Below are 20574 nucleotides of genomic sequence, written 5' to 3' on the forward strand. Positions count from 1 at the left end.
GTTATTACTATTTTGTGCATCAGGGTTGTTTGCAGAACATGCAGATGGGGTATCTTCGGCAGTACCAACACATCAGGAAATAGAAGCTGCCGCTTTATATGTTAAAACATTATCCAAGATACCAAAACAAGCATCTAAAGGAGTGTACAAGAATGAATTTGGCGCCAGCTTGTCTTCAGAAAAGCTTAACGTCGTTCTTGTGCACGAATGGCTATCTGATGATGTAAGTCTTCAAAACCAAAAGTTTGCGTTATACTCGTAATTAAACTATTTGAATTTGAAATTATTGTTGTTGTTTTCAGATTATTGATGCTGCTATTGGGTATTTGTCTCTCCGTGTTGGGTCTGATCGAATGTTATGTCCAGCGTGGAGGACAAACTATCTCCTTGAACAAGCATAAAAACAATATAGAAAAAAATACAATATTAAAAATATAGATGAGGTAGTTAAAAGACCAGGAGCCATAGGTAGGGTTTTGGATGAATATTTCAAGCGTGAGAAGGTAACAACAGTTTCTTTCAATGTTTCCTGCTAAATTAGAATAATACAATATGATAATTGACAAAGTTTTTTTCCTTCTCTTGTAGACATTTTTTGCACTAAACATACGGAAAACTCATTACATAACTGTTGTCATGCATACAAAGAAGAAGGAATTCCAGGTCCTTGATCCTCTGTTTGTTTCAGCAGCGACAAAATCTGTTGTGGAAGACTTGGTATTACACTCTCTACATATATGTCTTTGTGTACTTTCTCATGTCTGTGCAATAATATATTTGTTGTTTTGTAGATTGGGCAAATTTCACAGGACATACAAGAAGCAAACAATAACTGTGACACAGAATATCCTGATGTCGAAGAATGGCCTATTAAAAGCTATCCTATCCCTAAGCAAACCGATACGTAAGTACCTATATTGCATTACACATAAAGAAAGTCAGTTTTGTATATGCGGACACTTTTAAATTTTTTCACATTATATACCAGCAATTCATGCGGATTATGGGTATTGCAATGTATGGAGCACTGGGACGGAGATCAGATGACTTGCCCGGTTTCTCAGGTTGGCCATACTATGTTCATTCCATGCACTCGGTTAATTTTAACAATGTTAACAAGTCATGTGTATAACACCTTATAATGTTTTGGCAGGCCAGAGTCGATGAATCGAGAGAAAGTACAGTTGCAAATATTATTTTTTCACCTAAAAACATTCTTGACAGGGTGAAAAACAAAGTGAGATTTCTAGCAAAGACCAGGAAAATGTAAATTTGATAGTGTGACTGTTCGGGTGACACATAGAATATTGAATTTATAATTGTCTTTGGTTGTAAACAATATTTATTCGGTTATGATTTTATTTCCCATTGTCGAAAGTATGCAATTATTTTATGTTTGTACATGCATGCTATGATGTACATAAGGAAATGCCTACTTCACAATATATAATGTCTTTTGCCATTTTTACAAAAGAACACCAGAGAATTAACAACATCAGTACAAAATAAAAACATCAGTATGTAGCAAACATTAACAACTCCATCGAATACAAAGCTATTTTCGTCCCATTCATAATTAAGGAAATTTACTGCCCTTTAGATAACTATGAAAGAACTACCCTTCCTGCTGCAGCACATTCCTGCACATGTTCACAGACATAAAATTACACAACAAATCATAGGGATCTTTTAAAATATACGAATCAAAATGGCAGAAAAACTTACTTCGGATGAAATATGCATATTGGGTTTCTTCTGTTATGCCCTTCTTCTTGGCATGCCCCGCACACCTGCACCCTGCGTTCCTTGTGTCCTAGTGGTCTTCCATTTTTAGTCATCGGAGAATTCTGCGCTTCTTGCCTAGGTGCACCCTTAGTGGACACTTTCAAAGGATCACCGATAACAATATCGCATGGTCCACTAGCATCTTCATTTTCATGCACCGACCTAAGGGGACCATATGCTTTACCTTTAGCATACCCCTCTCTTCTAGAAATTATGCCATCAATGGTACTGTTGAGCAGATCATATTCTTCTGAATTGTTTAATGCAATATGCATAGCCTGTGATACCTTAATATGCATCCTGCTGTATTTCATCCGCTCCTCTGCCCCAGACCAACCCCACCCAAACATGTCACTGGTGCGTCTAGCTGGCAACCCTAACCTGGCATTTTTTGTGAATCGTCGTAGAGCACAACATTGAGGAATTTCAGTAAATTTCAAGAAATGCAGCACATGCAGTATGTGCTTGCAAGGGATCCCCTTTCGAATCATCCTTTGACAGTTGCACCTTATAATTTCTACCTCTTTGGGTCTATATTCCACGTAGAACCTGGTCCTTACATGATCCCTCCATGCCACAATGAAGATGTTTGAGTCTCCTACCTGCATTTTTTCTAAGATCTCTATGCCGCCAATTTTTGAAAGCTCACCTTGAATAATATAGAACACAGCAGGAGTGAAGATTTTTGCAGCAGCAACCTCTAGTTCTCTGAAATTAGTAATTGGCACTGGTGTAGTCTGTGAAGCCGTGCAGTCGTCGTGGGCTTCGTTCTCATGGAGACGGACAATTGCGTTGTCGTAGTGCATAATCATATCAACAATTGTCATTTCCCCATCTAGGTGCAGGTGTAGACAAGAGTTTAAACTTTCACTCCGCTGGTTACTTTTCATACCCAGCCAGAATCCTTCAGAGAGATACGCTGCAGCCCAAAGTTTCCTCTTGTTGTACATCCTCTTCATCCATGTTCTGGTTTTTGGGGATTGCCATTTTCTGTAAAATGCATGCCATCGCTCCTCAAATACTTGCTCTGAGGTGGTGTAATACAGAAGAGTCCTGAACTCGTTCAGTGACTTGTTAGGTAGATGCATCTCCATATTTTTTTCAATGTGGAAGCTGCAGATGCGATGCGACACACCTGAAAATACTTTGCCGATTGCTGTTATCACCAGATTTTGGCCAAATCAGGAGATGGGCCGTAAGGGAGATGGGCTTGGAAGATTACCCGTAGAAGATCTCTGAAGCGGCCTTGCACGAGGGGTTTGGGCTAGATTGCCCGTGTATCTTAATATAGTAGATCGCATCTTAGATTAAAAGATAGAGTTTGACCAGTGCACGATTAGGTGCACGCCTGAATTAGAAAGTCCCCTGGACTATAAATATGTATCTAGGGTTTATGAAAAAAAACAACAACCAACGGTCAACACAAATCAATCTCGGCGCATCGCCAACTCCTTCGTCTCGAGGGTTTCTACCGGTAAGCATCATGCTGCCTAGATCGCATCTTGCGATCTAGGCAGCACAAGCTTATTTCGTTGTTCATGCGTTGCTCGTACTGAAGCCCTTTTGATGGCGAGCAACGTAGTTATCTTAGATGTGTTAGGGTTAGCATTGTTCTTCGTATCATATGCTGTCGTAGTGCAACCCTTATACATCTAGCCGCCTCTACACCTATCTTAGGTGTAGGGGCGGCACCCCGCTTGATCATTATTTAGTAGATCCGATCCGTTACGGTTGCTCCTTGTTCTTCAAGGATTAGTTTAATATCTGCAATAGTTAGGCCTTACAAAGGGTTGGAGGATCCAGCGGCGCGTAGGGTGTCGTTTGCTAGCCCTAGACAGGATGTTCCGGGGATCAACCTCGTGTTGGTTTTTAGGCCCTGTCTAGGATCGGCTTACGGTCACCGTGCGTGGCCGCGAGGCCCAATCGTGAGTAGGATGATCCGATTATGCGGTGAAAACCCCAAATCGTCGTAGATCGTTTTAGCTTTATCTTGATCAAGCAGGACCACCATATATTCGTGCACCTCGTACGAATCATGGGTGGATCGGCTCCTTGAGCCGATTCACAGGACAACCTGAGAGCCGATCGAGGCTCGTATTTAATGTTTACGTGTATGCCATGCAGGAAACTAAGGGAGGCATCTCCATCACCTTCCTGACCAGGTATAGGTCAGGTGGCACGCCCTTGCACCAGCATCGGACGTGCGTGCCGGAGGCTTTGCGGGCCGTTGCTCGGAGGGACCAGGGCCAGCCGCAGCCCTAAGTTGTTCCCGGCTCTACTGTGTTGCCCGTCGCTGCTCGCCAGTGGGTTTCTGACCGCAACACATTCTGGCACACCCGGTGGGACCATCTTCGACATCAACCACATCGCCATCTACATCTGAGATGGCGGACGGCACCCCAGTCACGTACGAGGATCTGACCGACGAGCTCAAGAAGAAGTATGACGAGGTCAAAGCAATCCTCAAAGCCGACCTCATCGGCTCTTTTCACAGAACCCGTTCACATGGCATCAGGTGGAAAGGGTTCTCGCCTGATGGTGCGCTCGATGGAATAGACCTGTCTGCCCCGTCAGAAGAGCGCACCAGGTCCCTGCGTCAGGAGATTAACTACATGGTGGCTCACTCGCTACACCGCCACTCTGAGAACCTGGTGAACACTTTGGAGCGTATCGCTCTTTGGGTGATCCAGGAGATCATGAGGCACCAGTACTCTCCGTCAGGACCAGCTCTCGGGACACATCAAGGAGAGATGCCACTCCAGTCCCGTCCACCGCTGCCATTTGCGTTGGCAGCACCAGAAGTGCCGAGCTCACCGGCATTCGTCGTCTACAAGATCGGCGGTGACCCTAGTGACTGCCAGTTCTTGCATGAGGCGCCTAAGGAGATCCCTCACGGGTACATGTGCACATACGTGCCAGACTGCGGTAACTGGGCGCTCACAAACCAAGCCGCAACAGCAGGGACTTCTGGAAAAGCAGGAGGAACGTCATTGATAGATCTTGAGAAGCAGACGTGGCTAGCTAAGTATGCCACTCTGACGAACCTCCAGAGCTCAGCTCCTGCAGTTGGCTCAGAGCTGGAAAAGCAAGCATGGCTGGCTAAGTACGCCACCCCGGCGAATCTTCAGAGTTTGACTTCTGCAGCCAGCACCGCGGATCAAATCAGCACGATCCTAAGAGACCAGTTCGGCATGGTGCCGAAAAGGAGGACAATCGGCTATTCCAAGCCGTACCCCGACGAGTACGAATTGGTCCCGCTACCACCCAAATATCGGCTCCCTGACTTCTCTAAATTCAGTGGATCAGATGGTTCCAGCTCCATCGAGCATGTGAGCCGATATTTGGCACAGCTAGGAACGGCCTCAGCGTCGGATCCACTACGCGTGAGGTTCTTCGCACAGTCCCTCACGGGATCGGCTTTCGGGTGGTACACTTCGTTGCCACCGGACTCGATCCGGACTTGGAAGCAGTTGGAAGAACAGTTCCACATGCAGTTTCACTCAGAAGCTTCCGAGGCCGGCATTGCCGATCTAGCTCAAATACGTCAGAAGCGTGGAGAAACCGTGGCGGAAGAATCGTCCGGCGCTTCAGAAATCTAAGGAACCGATGTTATTCGGCTCGTGTGACTGAAAAACGATCGAGTTGGCAGTGGTGGGCCTTGCCTCACAAATCAAGGACATGGCCTCCCAAGCAGACTACCCTTCACTGGCGCACATGGTTCAGAAACTGTCAGCATATGAACAGCGCCACCCGGACTTGTACCAGGACAAATTCAAGAGTGCGGTAGTCCTGGTTGAGGCAGATGAAGATGAAGGCTCTGCGGGAGACCAAGAGGTAGCAGTGGCTGAATGGACTCGGGGGGCAACCCCCGTGTCCTGCAAATGGGTAAAGCCACCAGGTCCGCCCAGGGGATTTGATTTTGACGTGACCAAAACTGAGCAAATCTTCGACCTCCTACTCAAGGAGAAGCAGTTGAAGATACCCGAAGGCCTCAAAATCCCCACGGTACAGGAGCTGAACGGAAAGCCGTACTGCAAATGGCATAACTCGGTCTCCCATGCCACCAACGACTGCAGGGTGTGGCGTCAGCAGATCCAAATGGCGATAGAACAAGGACGTCTGATTTTTAACCAGTACGCCATGAAGGTCGACACCCACCCCTTCCCCGCCGTTAACATGGTGGAGTGCACTTACCCTGAAGATTGCCAGCCAGGATCCTCGCTCAGCATCAACATGGTAGGACTTGGACACCACGCTGGCAAGGATGGAGACGAGGGCAGCTGCTCTCGTAGCAGGGACACAGAGGAGGCCGCTCCACGCGATCGGCTCCGTCACGATGGCAAGCGCTACGTCACAGAGGGAGAAGTGAAGAACATAAGATATCAGCGACCCCTCTCTGATCACCTCCTCAACAAGTATGTGAGTCAGTATGACCAACGCCGACGATCCAGCGATTATGATGAAAGAGATCGTCTGGCTAGAGAAGCCAGAAGACATCGTCGGCATGATCGCGATGAGGAGGAGTACGAGCGCTGTGCCAAGGAAAAGTCAAGGGAGCGAGACGACGAAGATAGGCACTGGGACTGTCCCTTCTTCAGACACTGCTGGGATTCAGGAATGAGCCGATTGCCTACAATCGGCAATTGCCCAGAATGTAACCAGAAGAAGAAGGAGGCAGCCAACGTGTCCGTGTTCCAACGCTTAGGGCCTCTCCCGCCTCGAAGCAAACACGCTGAGTCCCCTCGAGTGGAAGATCTCGAGGATTTGGAAGATGACGAAGAAGAAGAAGACAAGTACCACCGGCCGAGGTGGTGCCCTGATGGACTCAGCCGCTCCCAAAAGCGTAGGGTTCAGCGACTGCGCGGCTTGGAAGAAGCCGAAAGGTTATACCTGCACACGCTAAGAGGGTCGACCACAAAAAATGGAGTGGCGCCCCAAGCAAAGGAAAGCCGATGATGGAACATCGGCTGGCACAAACATGGTGCTCATCCTTCCAACGGAGTTTAGTGCTCCAGGATTAAACGATGCACTCAAGTTGGATGACGGCGAGCGCATCGACGTGACAAAGGATGGGGCTAGGCTGGTCTTATCCACTGGCCTGACCGTGTAGCAAGAACAAACCGATGAGCAAACGTGGCGAGGCCGATCCTTGGGATCGGCCCCAAAGATCTATGAAGGAACATTACAAAACCTTCATTGAGCGATTCAATATGGAGGCCGATTCCAGCAATCGGCCAAAATTATCCTCACCACATGTTCTGCTTGTGTTCGACATCGATCTACTGGGCAGCGGTCACGTCGGCGGATGAGAGTCAACACGAATCCTAACGGAGCCGACGTGCAAATACAGTGCCTTGGCTAACCACAAAGCCGATATCTGTAGTCACCTGGCAGATTCGGCTCGGGGGGCATCTAATCAGATGAACAGGTGCAGATAAACATGTGTGCAGTGAAACTTTGGGGGCCGATAGAAAAAATCGGCCAGTAAAAAAAAAATACTCACAGTGGGTATACAGCCGATGCACAGACATCGACTTTAGAATAGAAAGCCGATGCATGGCCATCGACTCAGGAGGTACAGCTGATATAAGCAGAAGCCTGATGGAGCAGTTGTTGAGTTACAAGGAGAGGCTCTACTGATGAATTCTTTCTCAAGACCTCCAACTCCTTCTGCAAGTCTTCAAGTTCAGCGGTGCCAGTGTAAGCATGCAGATCCTAGGAGCATGAGCACAGCCGATGGGTGAATCAAGCGGCTATGGCGTTTTTGCCTGGCGTGGACCAAGGTGGCGGCTTGGTCGATGTCACTTTCAGAGGTTGTTACATCCAGAGTCTTGGAGGGCATCAGAAATTCAAAACATCCTCACCGGAAGTTGCATCAGGCTGCCAAAGATGATGAGCCGATCTGATCGGCAAGGCGCAAAGGATTGAACTAGGAGGAGTCGGAAAGCCATTATATTGGAGGTTTCTTGGTTCAAGGAACGGATTTGCTGATCTTTCCGAACCCTTTCAGTGCGTCGGTTTTTTGAGCTTTCCTGTCACGTTTTGATGGGAGCTGAAGAGGCTCGGGGGGCAGTTCGCCCTGAAGAATCTTTACTCTGGAAAGCCGATTTTGTTAGAATCGGCTGGTTCTGCATTATAACTTGGAAGCCGATGGTGACACGTTTGGCTGATTCATTATTGTTCTCGCCTTGGATGAGGCTTGGGGGGCAACTCGCCCGAAAGGTTCTTGGCTCTGGGGAGCCGATTTGATTGGAATCGGCTGGCTCTACGTCGCAACTATTCTGAAGAGTGGTGCTTTTGTTACAGAGTTATTAGTTTCAGCATCCAAGCTGATTCAGCAACAGTTCCAGGGCTCTCTTAAAGACGCCCGCTCAAGACCAAATCGCCGGCCTGCTGCGATCGGCTGCACCCAGTGCTATCGTCATCGGCGGAGCTGGCTAACTTGGAGGGACGACTGAATTGGCCTGTCTCGCAGATTATCGTGAGAGACCAATGCGTGGCCCCATCTGGTCATTGAGCATTGGTTAGGCTAACAATCGACAAAGTCAGATGAGGAAAAATCGGCTAATCAGCATAAAGGACATCGGCAAAATCAAAGGAAGTTTTTCATTGATAATAAGATTTCTTACAAAGAGAAGCCGATTGTTCAACAAAAGGGACAGATTGCTACTGCTAATCCTATGCTAGTAGGTCCCTACTCTAAGGGCTGTTGCCGTCTTCGCCGTCGCTGGGGTAGCTGCCGTCATTGCTGCTGTTGACGAGTTCCTCGTTGCTGCTACTGTAACCTTCAGCGGAGGCTTCTTCCTCGTCATCATCATCGTCCTCATCTGACCAAGCCCAGCCACGGATGCGCTTTGGCGGCGGTTCGTCGGAGGAGGTGTCGTCCTCCTGTTCCTTCTTCATGCCGGAGGAGATGTCTTCGTCTTCGTCATCCTCTGTTTCTTCTTTGGTGATGGAGGTGAATTTACCTCGGAAGGGAGGGTCGTCGTCATCGCTCTTCGCCTCCAGTGCTCCGTCAATCAGGAACCGGAGGTCATCCTCCCCGTCAGTTAGGGGCATGGCCCCATCTGACCAGACGAGGTCCTCGGGTAGGCCCTCTGGCACGAAATCGAAGTCCCACTCCTGCTCGTCCCAATGCTTGGGAGCGCGCCTGTTGTACGCCTCCATCTGGTTGTGCCCTGGGATCGACTCGCTTGAGGAACAGGATTGGAGAGAAACGGAAGAGGAGGACGAGGACGACATGGCTATGGAAGGAGAGGGTTTTTTGGCTGGCGGCTAATTTGGAGCAGAGGGACGAAGAGGTGAACTGTTCGATAAATAAAGGGGATATAATAGAGATTTATTGCTCGAGCAGTTTCCAAGGAGGTGGAGCCAAAATTGTCAAATCGTGCAGAGAAGTTGAGAAGGCAAGTCATCACGATGAAGAATACTGCGACGGTTCTGATCTGCCACGACATGACCCTTCGAAGGGAAAACAGAGTGGTTTTGAAATTATCATTACCAAAACCAGGGGGGCATGTGTTATCACCAGATTTTGGCCAAATCAGGAGATGGGCCGTAAGGGAGATGGGCTTGGAAGATTACCCGTAGAAGATCTCTGAAGCGGCCTTGCACGAGGGGTTTGGGCTAGATTGCCCGTGTATCTTAATATAGTAGATCGCATCTTAGATTAAAAGATAGAGTTTGACCCGTGCACGGTTAGGTGCACGCCTGAATTAGAAAGTCCCCTGGACTATAAATATGTATCTAGGGTTTATGAAGAAAAAACAACAACCAACGTTCAACACAAATCAATCTCGGCGCATCGCCAACTCCTTCGTCTCGAGGGTTTCTACCGGTAAGCATCATGCTGCCTAGATCGCATCTTGCGATCTAGGCGGCCTCTTTATTTCGTTGTTCATGCGTTGCTCGTACTGAAGCCCTTTTGATGGCGAGCAACGTAGTTATCTTAGATGTGTTAGGGTTAGCATTGTTCTTCGTATCATATGCTGTCGTAGTGCAACCCTTATACATCTAGCCGCCTCTACACCTATCTTAGGTGTAGGGGCGGCACCCCGCTTGATCATTATTTAGTAGATCCGATCCGTTACGGTTGCTCCTTGTTCTTCAAGGATTAGTTTAATATCTGCAATAGTTAGGCCTTACAAAGGGTTGGAGGATCCAGCGGCGCGTAGGGTGTCGTTTGCTAGCCCTAGACAGGATGTTCCGGGGATCAACCTCGTGTTGGTTTTTAGGCCCTGTCTAGGATCGGCTTACGGTCACCGTGCGTGGCCGCGAGGCCCAATCGTGAGTAGGATGATCCGATTATGCGGTGAAAACCCCAAATCGTCGTAGATCGTTTTAGCTTTATCTTGATCAAGCAGGACCACCATATATTCGTGCACCTCGTACGAATCATGGGTGGATCGGCTCCTTGAGCCGATTCACAGGACAACCTGAGAGCCGATCGAGGCTCGTATTTAATGTTTACGTGTATGCCATGCAGGAAACTAAGCGAGGCATCTCCATCACCTTCCTGACCAGGTATAGGTCAGGTGGCACGCCCTTGCACCAGCATCGGACGTGCGTGCCGGAGGCTTTGCGGGCCGTCGCTCGGAGGGACCAGGGCCAGCAGCAGCCCTAAGTTGTTCCCGGCTCTATTGTGTTGCCCGTCGCTGCTCGCCAGTGGGTTTCTGACCGCAACAATTGCGCCAATCATCGCGTAATCTGCATCCGTGATTACTGCCTTTGGCTTCTGTTGACACATCGCTTTGAGAAAGGTCTTTAGAAGCCAAACATATGTTTGTTCATTCTCGCTTGAAAGGATGGCACACCCAAAAACCGTTGTCCTACGGTGGTTGTTCAAGCCCACAAAAGGAACAAATGGCATCTTATATTTATTCATCTTGTATGTGCTATCAAACACCAGCACATCTCCGTAGTCCTGGTAATCCCTACGTGACTGGGAATCACACCAGAACATGTGCTTCGGACGGCCTTTGTCATCAACGTCATATTCATAGAAAAATTCAGGGTCCCTCTTTTTCCTCTTTGCCATAATGCGGATGGCTGTGGTAGCGTCACCGTCGAAAAGCAGCCTCCTCCTCTCCCTAGAGCACATGTTGTACAAATCTTTTCTTGTGAATCCAACACCGGCAAATGAACCGGAGCCTGCAATGAATTTTCTCATAATGAGGTGCTTCCTGACCCCCATGGATCCCAGTGATAATATCTCAGATCTCTGCGCGTCGTTGATCGTCCTATGGGACCGAAGAAACGGAGTCTCACATGGTTCAGCTGGGTCATGGTTATGTTTGTCTCGAAAATCTTCAACAACCCAGAAACCAGTTCTTCCATCAAACTTCACCACCAAACGTGCCTTGCAGCCGCAGCGAGACTCAGGTCTGAGCCTATATACGCGGCCTTCCGTGGTCAGTTGCTTTTTGGGACGTCTGCTTTCTCTGGAACACACAAAACGCCTTAGCCGAATTACTCCATCATCAAACCGCTTAACCTGGTCCAGTCGGACGCTGAACCCATAATCTTTAGCATATCTGTTGTAGAAAGAAAATGCTGCTGCTTCAGAAATAAAAGTCATCTCTTTTATCATGCAGTATAAATCCCGATTATTATCAGGATATTCATTGCCATTGCTACCTTTCTGTGTTTTCTCAGGCTGACTAGCGCTTGGCATCGCCTGCAAGTGTAAAACGTAGGCATTAATTAAAACTATAAATTTATGTGTTCCAGCTATATGAGACTGATAAAAAAGAGATAACAACCTGGCTCATGTCAACAGAATCCTCAGGAACTGATGCACCTTCCACATCATCAGTATGACCCGTGTCCAAGTCAGATTCACCGTAATAGTCGTACTCAAGCTGCGTGTCAAATTGTGCCTGAAATTTATTAATGCATTTTGATCGTCATCATTTAGTAACCGTAAATTTTACAGTTGTCATCATTTCATGCATCATTTTATGTCATTTTATGAGTCACTACACATATCTCACTAGTATTTAGACTGTCTGTGTGTTCACCATGGTTCTCATCATTTTGATCGTCTATGTGTTTACCATGGTTCTCATCATTATTAAAATTCATCGTACGCAATCTGCATAAATTATGACAGGAGCCATATATTATTTGATGATGCTGGACTGCTGGTAATCGAAATGAAAAATAGTGCACCAAGAATATATAGTAATGTGGCTCACATCAAACTCGTCTTCGCTCCAGCCGTCTTCGTGCTGCAAATTTTCCTCCATTTCAGAGTCATCGGAATTATAGCCGACGTACTCGCTTTGTTCCTCAATCATACCAGATACAGAGTTCTCCATATTCTGTAGTATTGGACCATAATTAGAATTGAAAAACAGGTAGATTTGCATCCTCTTACTATGCTAGAAGATGAAGTCATGGGTACCTCTAATTTTAAAACCTAGCGGGGAAGATGCCGAGCCGGTGGCGCGCCTTTCCAAGGTCGTCGATCTGCGGGGGGCGGCGTGGAGATGCGAAACAACCACCGGCGACGACGGACGTGCCGGCAACAACCGCCGACGGCCGGGCCGGCAACAACTGCTTGCGTTTTACTTAGCAACGGCGTGGAACAGCTCGATCAGATCTCCAGAGCCGATGAAAACGATGCATGCAATGGGAGCTAATCACGGTGATTAGCTTAGCACGTGGGACCCACCCACGTGGGGTCGTCCGTATAGATACGCCTAGGCCCTGTATACCCATACGAGCCTTGTACTGGGCTTGGATATGGGTTTCGGCGGGCAGCACAAGAAAAACAAATTCGGGACCACCGTACCCCTTCGGCGATGAGTCGCGAGTTTGCACAGGGTGCGCACCGAAGCACACCTCCCAGAATAGACACAAACTTCATGTTCCTAAACTGAGACTACATGAAAAACTAGTATTTGCTTTAAAAACCAAGGAGCAAATCTGAGTTCACAACGACAACAAAATACAAATAGACACTCTCAAGTCTCATATGCTCACGACTCAAATTAAAATGTCCCGATTCCACACATACCGCCTGCCTGGTGCTCTCTCGTCGTCACTGGGAGCAGATTTATTTGGACGGAAAGAAAAACACACGCACAATATAGGAACAATGTATTACCGAATGAATTTCCGCCTAGTGATGAATTGATTTATATGTAGGCATCCGGGTTGGCGATGAGGTAGGCCTCGGCGCCCTTGAATATGGCAGTGACGGAGTCCTTGGCTTTGGTGATCTCGTCCTTCACCTCCACGCCCGGAAGTAGCTTGTAAGTCGATTCCACCTTCACAACACTCCCACCACTGGCCGTTGGCTCCACCTTGATGTGCGACGTGGCTGTCTCAATCGCCGTGCCAATGCCGCCACCCTCGATGAGGGTCGACTTGCACTCGCACTTGTTCTCGTCCAGGAACTCGAGCTTCTCCTTCATGAGGCTAAAGGGCATGGCTGAAAGATTAAATGAGTGTTATTTAAACCATATATATGCCAGATTCCAGGTTACCGGAATTTTTTTCGATAAAGGATGCTTTATAACTTTAAAAAGCAATTACATCCAGCCTCTGCATAACCAGGATGCACACAGCTGTTTTGTTGTCTCAAGTAAAAAAAGATAAAAAAACTAGACGAGATACATATCGGAACGATGAATCATATGACGCCTAAGGTGTAGGTGGGGACTTTTATCCGTAGACTATGCTGGCACCCATGTAGGGAACCAGGTTACCAGAATGAGTACCTGAGGTGAAGTTGAACTGCCTCACGCTGCCGATGTTGCCTTCTCCCTCAACGGGGTGGGCGCTGGCGACGATGTGGGGTGCGAGCTTGGGTGCCAAGGTGTGCCAGTCCAGTACGGCTGCGCGAAAGAGGCGTGGCGCTGCCACCGGCGACTCGAACTCAAGGGTCCAGCTGTTGGTGGAGGCCATTGATGCCTATGACCGGCTGGTGCAACTGATAGGAGCTGGAAGGGTTGTGTAGTACAGCTGCTGCTTGGTTGCCCTGGAGATAGGAGAAGTAAGAGCTCTAAATAGGGCTCGAAAACTGGGGTTGGTGAAGCTTGGCCCGTTCGCGATATGGGTCTGGTGAGTGGAGACTGGTGAAGGTGTGAGGCGCCAAACCGGGGATCGAGCTTTTTCCAAACTGGATGGCCCCGTCGGTCGCCTATGCTTTTATCATTGCTTTTGCTAGTCAAAAAGCACGCGTCAATATTTAGATATAAGGTCATCTCCAGCGGCGCGACGCTAAATGGTCGCTCAGCGATCGTTTTCGTCCGTCGTGACCGAAAATGCGTCTGGCACCACCTTCAGCAGGACGACGCAAAATGACCGGGCCGTCCGCGGAGACGCAAACCTGGCCCAAATATACGCCTGGGATGCGTCTCTGGCGGACGCTCGGCGGATGTGGAAAGTGTCCGCTCGCGTCTGGTGGACGTTTCGTCGGGCCCGCCTGGCAGCGACCCTGCGTCGATGCGTCTTCTCCGCCAGTACGTGAACCGAGGCATCGCTTCGGCAGTTTGCGGCCGCGTAAATGGCGATGCCTCGCGTGGCGCGCGGCCGTCACCTACCTATGCGCACGTATTAATGGCGATGCCACGCGTGGCGCGGCCGTCGCCCTGCCTCCGACCTATATATACAGGTGCGTGAGCATCTCATCTCCTCCCCACTAAACCCTAGCCGCCGCTATCGTAGCGCCGCTTCCTCTCAGCCTCCAGCAGATCCACCATGAGCAGCACCGGACGCGGCCAGACTGCCGCGCCTCCACCTCCACCTTCACCTCCCACTCCACCTCCTCCGGCCTCGAGCACCTCCGAGGAGTTCGACTCCGAAGACAGCATCGACCTCCTCCAACCGGTCAGGGATGCCGCGGCCCTGGCTGAAGCGGAGAAGGAAGCACAGGAGGAGCTGGCGGGCCGCTGCAGTAGAGGACTCCGACTCGGAGATATCTTGGTCCTCCGATGACCCTGATGCGCCTACGCCGGAGGAGAGGGCGGCGCAGCAGAGGGCCATCGTCGAGTCTTTCGAGACGCTCAAGGATGACGCCGCCAACGCGAGGCTGGAGCAGGCACTGAGCCAGGATGCGGCGGCGCACCGAGCCATAGCGGCCGCGCCGGAGGCGACAGAGCGACGCAACGACGGTGTCGGCCCATCAGGAAGCAAGTAGTCTAGGCCTATAGATCTACTTTGTATAGTTTTTATGCATTTTTATGTACTACTTTGAAAGTTTTTAACTATGTTGCAATTCAAAAATGGGTCGCCCACCCAGACGCAAACGGACGCACGGACAAAATATGTCCGCGGGGCGATGCAAGCGGACCCTCGCGACCACTTTTGGGCGTCCGAAATGCGTCGCGCCGCTGGAGATGCCCTAAGAGGAACGAATGTCTTGTCAAATCGGCATCACGGCCGAGTGGGCAGATGAGCGGAGAAAATGAGAAGAGAAGAACGGACGTCCTGATCAAAAAGCACAAGATAGCTTTATTGGTGTAGTTTGAACGAAGAGACATATTTTTCGAAAAAATGAGCTTTATTACTTCATAGTTTGATGTAATACAACCGGCATCTGCATAACTAAGATGTACAGAGCCGGTTCACACAAGAGTAAAGAAACACAATGATCAATACACAAAAAGTGACTAAGTGAAAAACGCATCATGGTGAAGAAGCTGCAGTCCTCTGACTATGCAGCTACCCATGTTGGGTAATAAACTCTTTGGCCGAATTCTCCAACCGTGTAGACACCTCCGTAAAGAGATTGCGGTCCTCCAAACGCTGAAGCGACGACCATAAACGGAGCAAGGCCGTACACCGTTAGATTACATGCATAAGAGAAGAATTAAAAACCTTGTCATTTCTACATAGCCATAGAGACCATATAACGGCGGTCGTTCCCACCCTGATAAGGCTCTTATACCTAACCTCAACCCCGTTTAGTCAATTGCCAAAAATATTAGCAATGCTTTGGAGTGGGTATAAGCTAGATCATATCTGAATGATTGACCATATAGCTCTTGCGATTGACAATGGAATGGAAGAAAAGATGTTTTATTGTCTCACCTTTATGAACATTTCTTACAGCCATGCCAGTTTCGCTTTGCAAGGTTATCTTTGGTGAGAGCACGATGTAGGTACCAAGCGAACACCTTCGTTTTTTGTGGTATCCTCAGCTTCCAAATGTTTTTAGTATTCACAACCGGTTGAATATGTTCAATTAAGGCTTCATACATGGATCTTACCGAGAATATACCATTCTTAGTGAGTTGCCAGCGGAAAATATCTTTCCCCTGAACCAGTTGGATTGAAGCTAATCTTTGTAGCAATTCATTCCAAGAGGTTAACCGGGGACCGATTACATCGCGTCTGAATGTCATATTTGGTGGAGAGGTTTCGATCACACTATGGAGAGCAACATCCTTATGACATACGATCATGTATACAGCTGGATATTGTTCCCGGAGCGTGGTTGCACCCAACCACCTATCCTTCCAGAACCGTATCTCCGACCCATGTCTAATGGTAAACGACCCATGTGGGAAGAAGTGCTTCTTAGTTGCAATAATACCAGCCCAAAAGTGAGAATCCCCGGGTTTCAAAATAACATGGGAAATCGCTTTTGAGCCTACATACTTCCTCCTCATCAAGGTATGTCATACACCATCCTCGGTTAAAAACCTGGCCAACCATTTGCCTAGTAGGGCCTTGTTTTTAACCTCTAAGTTGTGGATACCAAGTCCACCTTGATCTTTAGGACGGCATACCACATTCCATTTTGTTAACTGGTATTTCTTCTTTTTACTATCTTCTTGCCAAAAGAATCTTGATCGAAAATAATCCAATCTATGAAGAATTCCTTTAGGTAACTGGAAGAACGAAATCATATACAATACCATATTCATGATTACTGAGTTTATGAGGACTAATCTTCCACCCAGAGATAGTAATTTTTCTTTCGAACTACTAAGTCATTTCTGCAGCCTTTCCTCGACTATTTTCCATTCTGCTAAGGTGAGTCTCCGATGATGAGTCGAAATACCCAAGTCGCATATCGATAAACTGCCTAAACCACAGCTGAATATAGCTCGGCATATTGGTTAGCATTGTCTTGGGCCTCATCGAAACAAAACAATTCACTCTTATGGAAATTAATCTTTAGGCCGGAAAGTAACTCAAACGCTCATAAAATTAATTTCAGGTTTCATGCCTTTTCATACGCTCAGTGGCATTTTTATGGCATGATCCATAAAAAAAATCGTGTTGTCGGCATGCTGCAGAATAGATAGCCCACTATCAACTAGATGGGGAACCACTCCTTCGATCTTCCCATCTCCCATAGCACGCTCAATTAATATGGCAAGCATATCCACCACAATGTTAAATAACATTGGAGATAGGGGATCGCCTTGTCGCAAACCTTTCTTCGGTTGGAAGTAATTGCCCACATCATCATTAACTTTGATAGCAACACTTTCACAAAAGACAAAGTTATTAATTAAAGCGCGTCATTCGGGAGAAAAGCCTTTCATCCGAAATGTTTGTTGTAGGAAGGACCATTTAACCTTATCGTAAGTTTTTCCAAAGTCGATCTTGAGGATGATCCTATTCATCTTTTTACGGTGCATCTCATGTATTGTTTCATGCAAAGTAACCACACCATCTAGGATGTATCGTCCTTGCATGAACGCAGTCTTAATTGGTCACACCACATGATCAGCCACCGAACTTAGTCTAGTAGTAGCTACTTCAATGAAGATTTTAAAACAGACATTAAGGAGACATATTGGTCTAAATAGTTGAATTCGTTCAGCATCTTTAACCTTAGGGAGCAAAATGATCTCCCCAAAATTAATATGGAACAATTCTAACTGTCTTGCCTGTAGTTCTTCAAACAACTCCAGGAGATCTTTTTTTTATTGTATCCCAGAATGTTTGATAGAATTCGGGTTTCGTCTGAAATACTGCTTTCATTATCTCGTCCTCCGTATATGGGGCGGTAAAAACAGCATTCTCCTGAGGGGACACTTGAGGAATGTCATCAATCCTGGATTCATCCAGAGTAATTTCTGATTCCTCGAGTGCACCAAATAAACCTTTATAATAAGAAGTGATGTACGACTTTAATTTCTCATGACCCTCGATCGTAGCATCGTCGTTGAGAAGAGAATGAATATGTTTCTTTTTGCATAACACTATGAAAGTATCTCGTATTCGAATATCCTTCCAACAAGAATTGAGTTTTAGATAGTTGGTATCATTTGAGTTCCTCCTCACGTAATAAGCCACCCAACTTTGCGTTAAGTTGATTCTTCAAATCAACCTCATGCGTCGTTGGCTGTCTAGTTTTCGCGATTGCCTCTAAATCGTCAATTGACATTGATAGGTTGAGTTTCTTATTTTTGAGCAGACCAGTCATATGTCGCGCCCATCCCAAAGCTTGGTATTCCACCTTTGGATCGGAGTGCCCGCGACAAACTGTTGATCCCAAATATTTTTAACCATATCTGAGAACCCTTCCCTCTGTAACCACCCAAGTTCAAATTTGAAAGGGCGTTTATGTGGAGGGGAGGGGATCCCAGTGGTTAGCAATAATGGGGCATGATCCGACAATGACTCAATCTGAGGTAGAGTACTTACCGAGACTAGTGAGTATTTTTGTTCCCAATCTGAGTCCATTAGTACTCTATCTAGTTTCTCATATGTTGGATCAGGGAGGCTATATTCCCAAGTTAATTGCCTACCAATCATTAATATTTTTTCAGATCCAAACTGTCTATGATAGCAATAAATAGAAACGACCAGTGATTGTCAAATATGTCCTTACTCTTCTCATGTGGAAATCTGAGAAAATTAAAATCCCCTCCTATAATAATAGGGTGACGGTTATCCTTTGCTAGATTAACCAATTCACGAAGGAAGGCGGGTAGCTGCCCCATAAATCGATACTAGACTCTAAATGAAATTATCAGATTTATTCGAAATGTGAAGATTTATATGAAAGTCGCCTCTAGACTTATCTAAAATTTCCATAGTCGAAGTCCGTAGGCCTACAAGAAGGCCTCCGGAACGATCTCTAGGTGGGAGCGATACCCAAGCAAAATATTCTCCCCAGAAAGGCGGTTTAGGAAGCTTATTGAGTAGTGACGCTTACCCGTCTCAAAGATAGCAATGAAGTCTAAAGAATGATCTCGAATGGTATAAGAAATGTGTAAGTGTTTAGTCAAGTCACTAAAACCTCTGCTGTTCTTAAACATTCTATTCATTTGGAAACATTGTTAAATTTAGACTCTCTCGCCTTTTTATTAGGCCAAGCGCTTCTTTTAAAAGACGAGGCCCTAGATTTGCGTGCAGTTGCTTTAAGTCTATAGCACGAACCAAACATTGTATCATCTAGTACAACCTCCGACACCTCCCCAACAATATGTGTGAGAAGCTGGCCATCCGAAATGGAGTACCCTTTGTAGGATAACGTTGCATAGAAAACAAAAAATTTCCTACCGCGAACACGCAATCCAAGCCAAGATGCAATCTAGAAGACGGTAGCAACGAGGGGATTATCGAGTCTCACCCTTGAAGAGATTCCAAAGCCTACAAGATGAGGCTCTTGTTGCTGCGGTAGACGTTCACTTGCCGCTTGCAAAAGCGCGTAGAAGATCTTGATCATCGGCGCCACGAACGGGCAGCACCTCCGTACTCGGTCACACGTTCGGTTGTTGATGAAGACGACGTCCACCTCCCGTTCCAGCGGGCAGCGGAAGTAGTAGCTCCTCTTGAATCCGACAGCACGACGGCGTGGTGTCGGTGGCGGTGGAGAACTCCGGTGGAGCTTCGCTAAGCGTGCGGGAGCTTATGGAGGAGAGGGGGCGGCTAGGGTTTGGGAGGGGGTGGCCGGCCACTCAAGGGGGGCGGCCAGGTTGTGGTCTTGGGGTGGCCTGCCCCTCCCCTTGGCCCCTCATTATATAGGTGGAAGCCCCAAGTGTTGGACTACAAGTCTCCGAATAAGACCCGAACCCAAAACCTTCCATATGATAGGGAAACCTACCCAAGCTAGGACTCCCACTAGAGGTGGGAGTTCCACCTTCCATGGAGGGGGTGGCCGGCCCCCCTTGGGGGAGTCCACTTGGGACTCCTCCCCCTCTAGGGTTGGCCGGCCATGGAGGTCCTTGGTGGTTTCTTCCGGACTTTTCTAGAACCTTCTAGAACCTTCCATAGAACCTTCCGGATCATTTTAATTCACATAAAATGACATCCTATATATGAATCTTATTCTCCGGACCATTCCGGAACTCCTCGTGATGTCTGGGATCTTATCCGGGACTCCGAACAAATATTCGAACTCCATTCCATATTCAAGTTCTACCATTTCAACATCCAACTTTAAGTGTGTCACCCTACGGTTCGCGAACTATGCGGACATGGTTGAGTACTCACTCCGACTAATAACCAATAGCTGGATCTGGAGATCCATAATGGCTCCCACATATTCAACGATGACTTTAGTGATCGAATGAACCATTCACATACGATACCAATTCCCTTTGTCACGCGATATTTTACTTGTCCGAGGTTTGATCTTCGGTATCACTCTATACCTTGTTCAACCTCGTCTCCTGACAAGTACTCTTTACTCGTACCGTGGTATGTGGTCTCTTATGAACTTATTCATATGCTTGCAAGACATTAGACGACATTCCACCGAGAGGGCCCAGAGTATATCTATCCGTCATCGGGATGGACAAATCCCACTGTTGATCCATATGCCTCAACTCATACTTTCCGGATACTTAATCCCACCTTTATAACCACCCATTT

The 20574-nt window shown here is 47.4% G+C and overlaps 2 protein-coding genes across 2 annotated transcripts; both read right to left on the reverse strand.

Annotated features, from left to right (window-relative positions):
* Nucleotides 1–1604: 1604 nt before the first annotated feature.
* Nucleotides 1605–12184, reverse strand: LOC127295726 (protein FAR1-RELATED SEQUENCE 5-like). The gene is made up of 5 exons (XM_071818188.1): nt 12164–12184; nt 11982–12107; nt 11547–11663; nt 10463–11461; nt 1605–1640 (listed from the first exon to the last, which is right to left on the reverse strand). The coding sequence occupies exons 1-5, from the start codon at nt 12182–12184 to the stop codon at nt 1605–1607; spliced, it is 1299 nt and encodes a 432-aa protein (XP_071674289.1).
* A 449-nt stretch (nt 12185–12633) lies between these two features.
* On the reverse strand, nt 12634–13778 carry LOC127295727 (pathogenesis-related protein 1). Its single transcript, XM_051325714.2, has 2 exons — nt 13512–13778; nt 12634–13222 (listed from the first exon to the last, which is right to left on the reverse strand). The coding sequence occupies exons 1-2, from the start codon at nt 13696–13698 to the stop codon at nt 12927–12929; spliced, it is 483 nt and encodes a 160-aa protein (XP_051181674.1). The 5' UTR covers nt 13699–13778; the 3' UTR covers nt 12634–12926.
* Between the last annotated feature and the right edge of the window lie 6796 nt (nt 13779–20574).

Source organism: Lolium perenne, chromosome 4 (genome assembly GCF_019359855.2).
Source record: "Lolium perenne isolate Kyuss_39 chromosome 4, Kyuss_2.0, whole genome shotgun sequence".
Taxonomy (NCBI): Eukaryota; Viridiplantae; Streptophyta; class Magnoliopsida; order Poales; family Poaceae; genus Lolium; species Lolium perenne.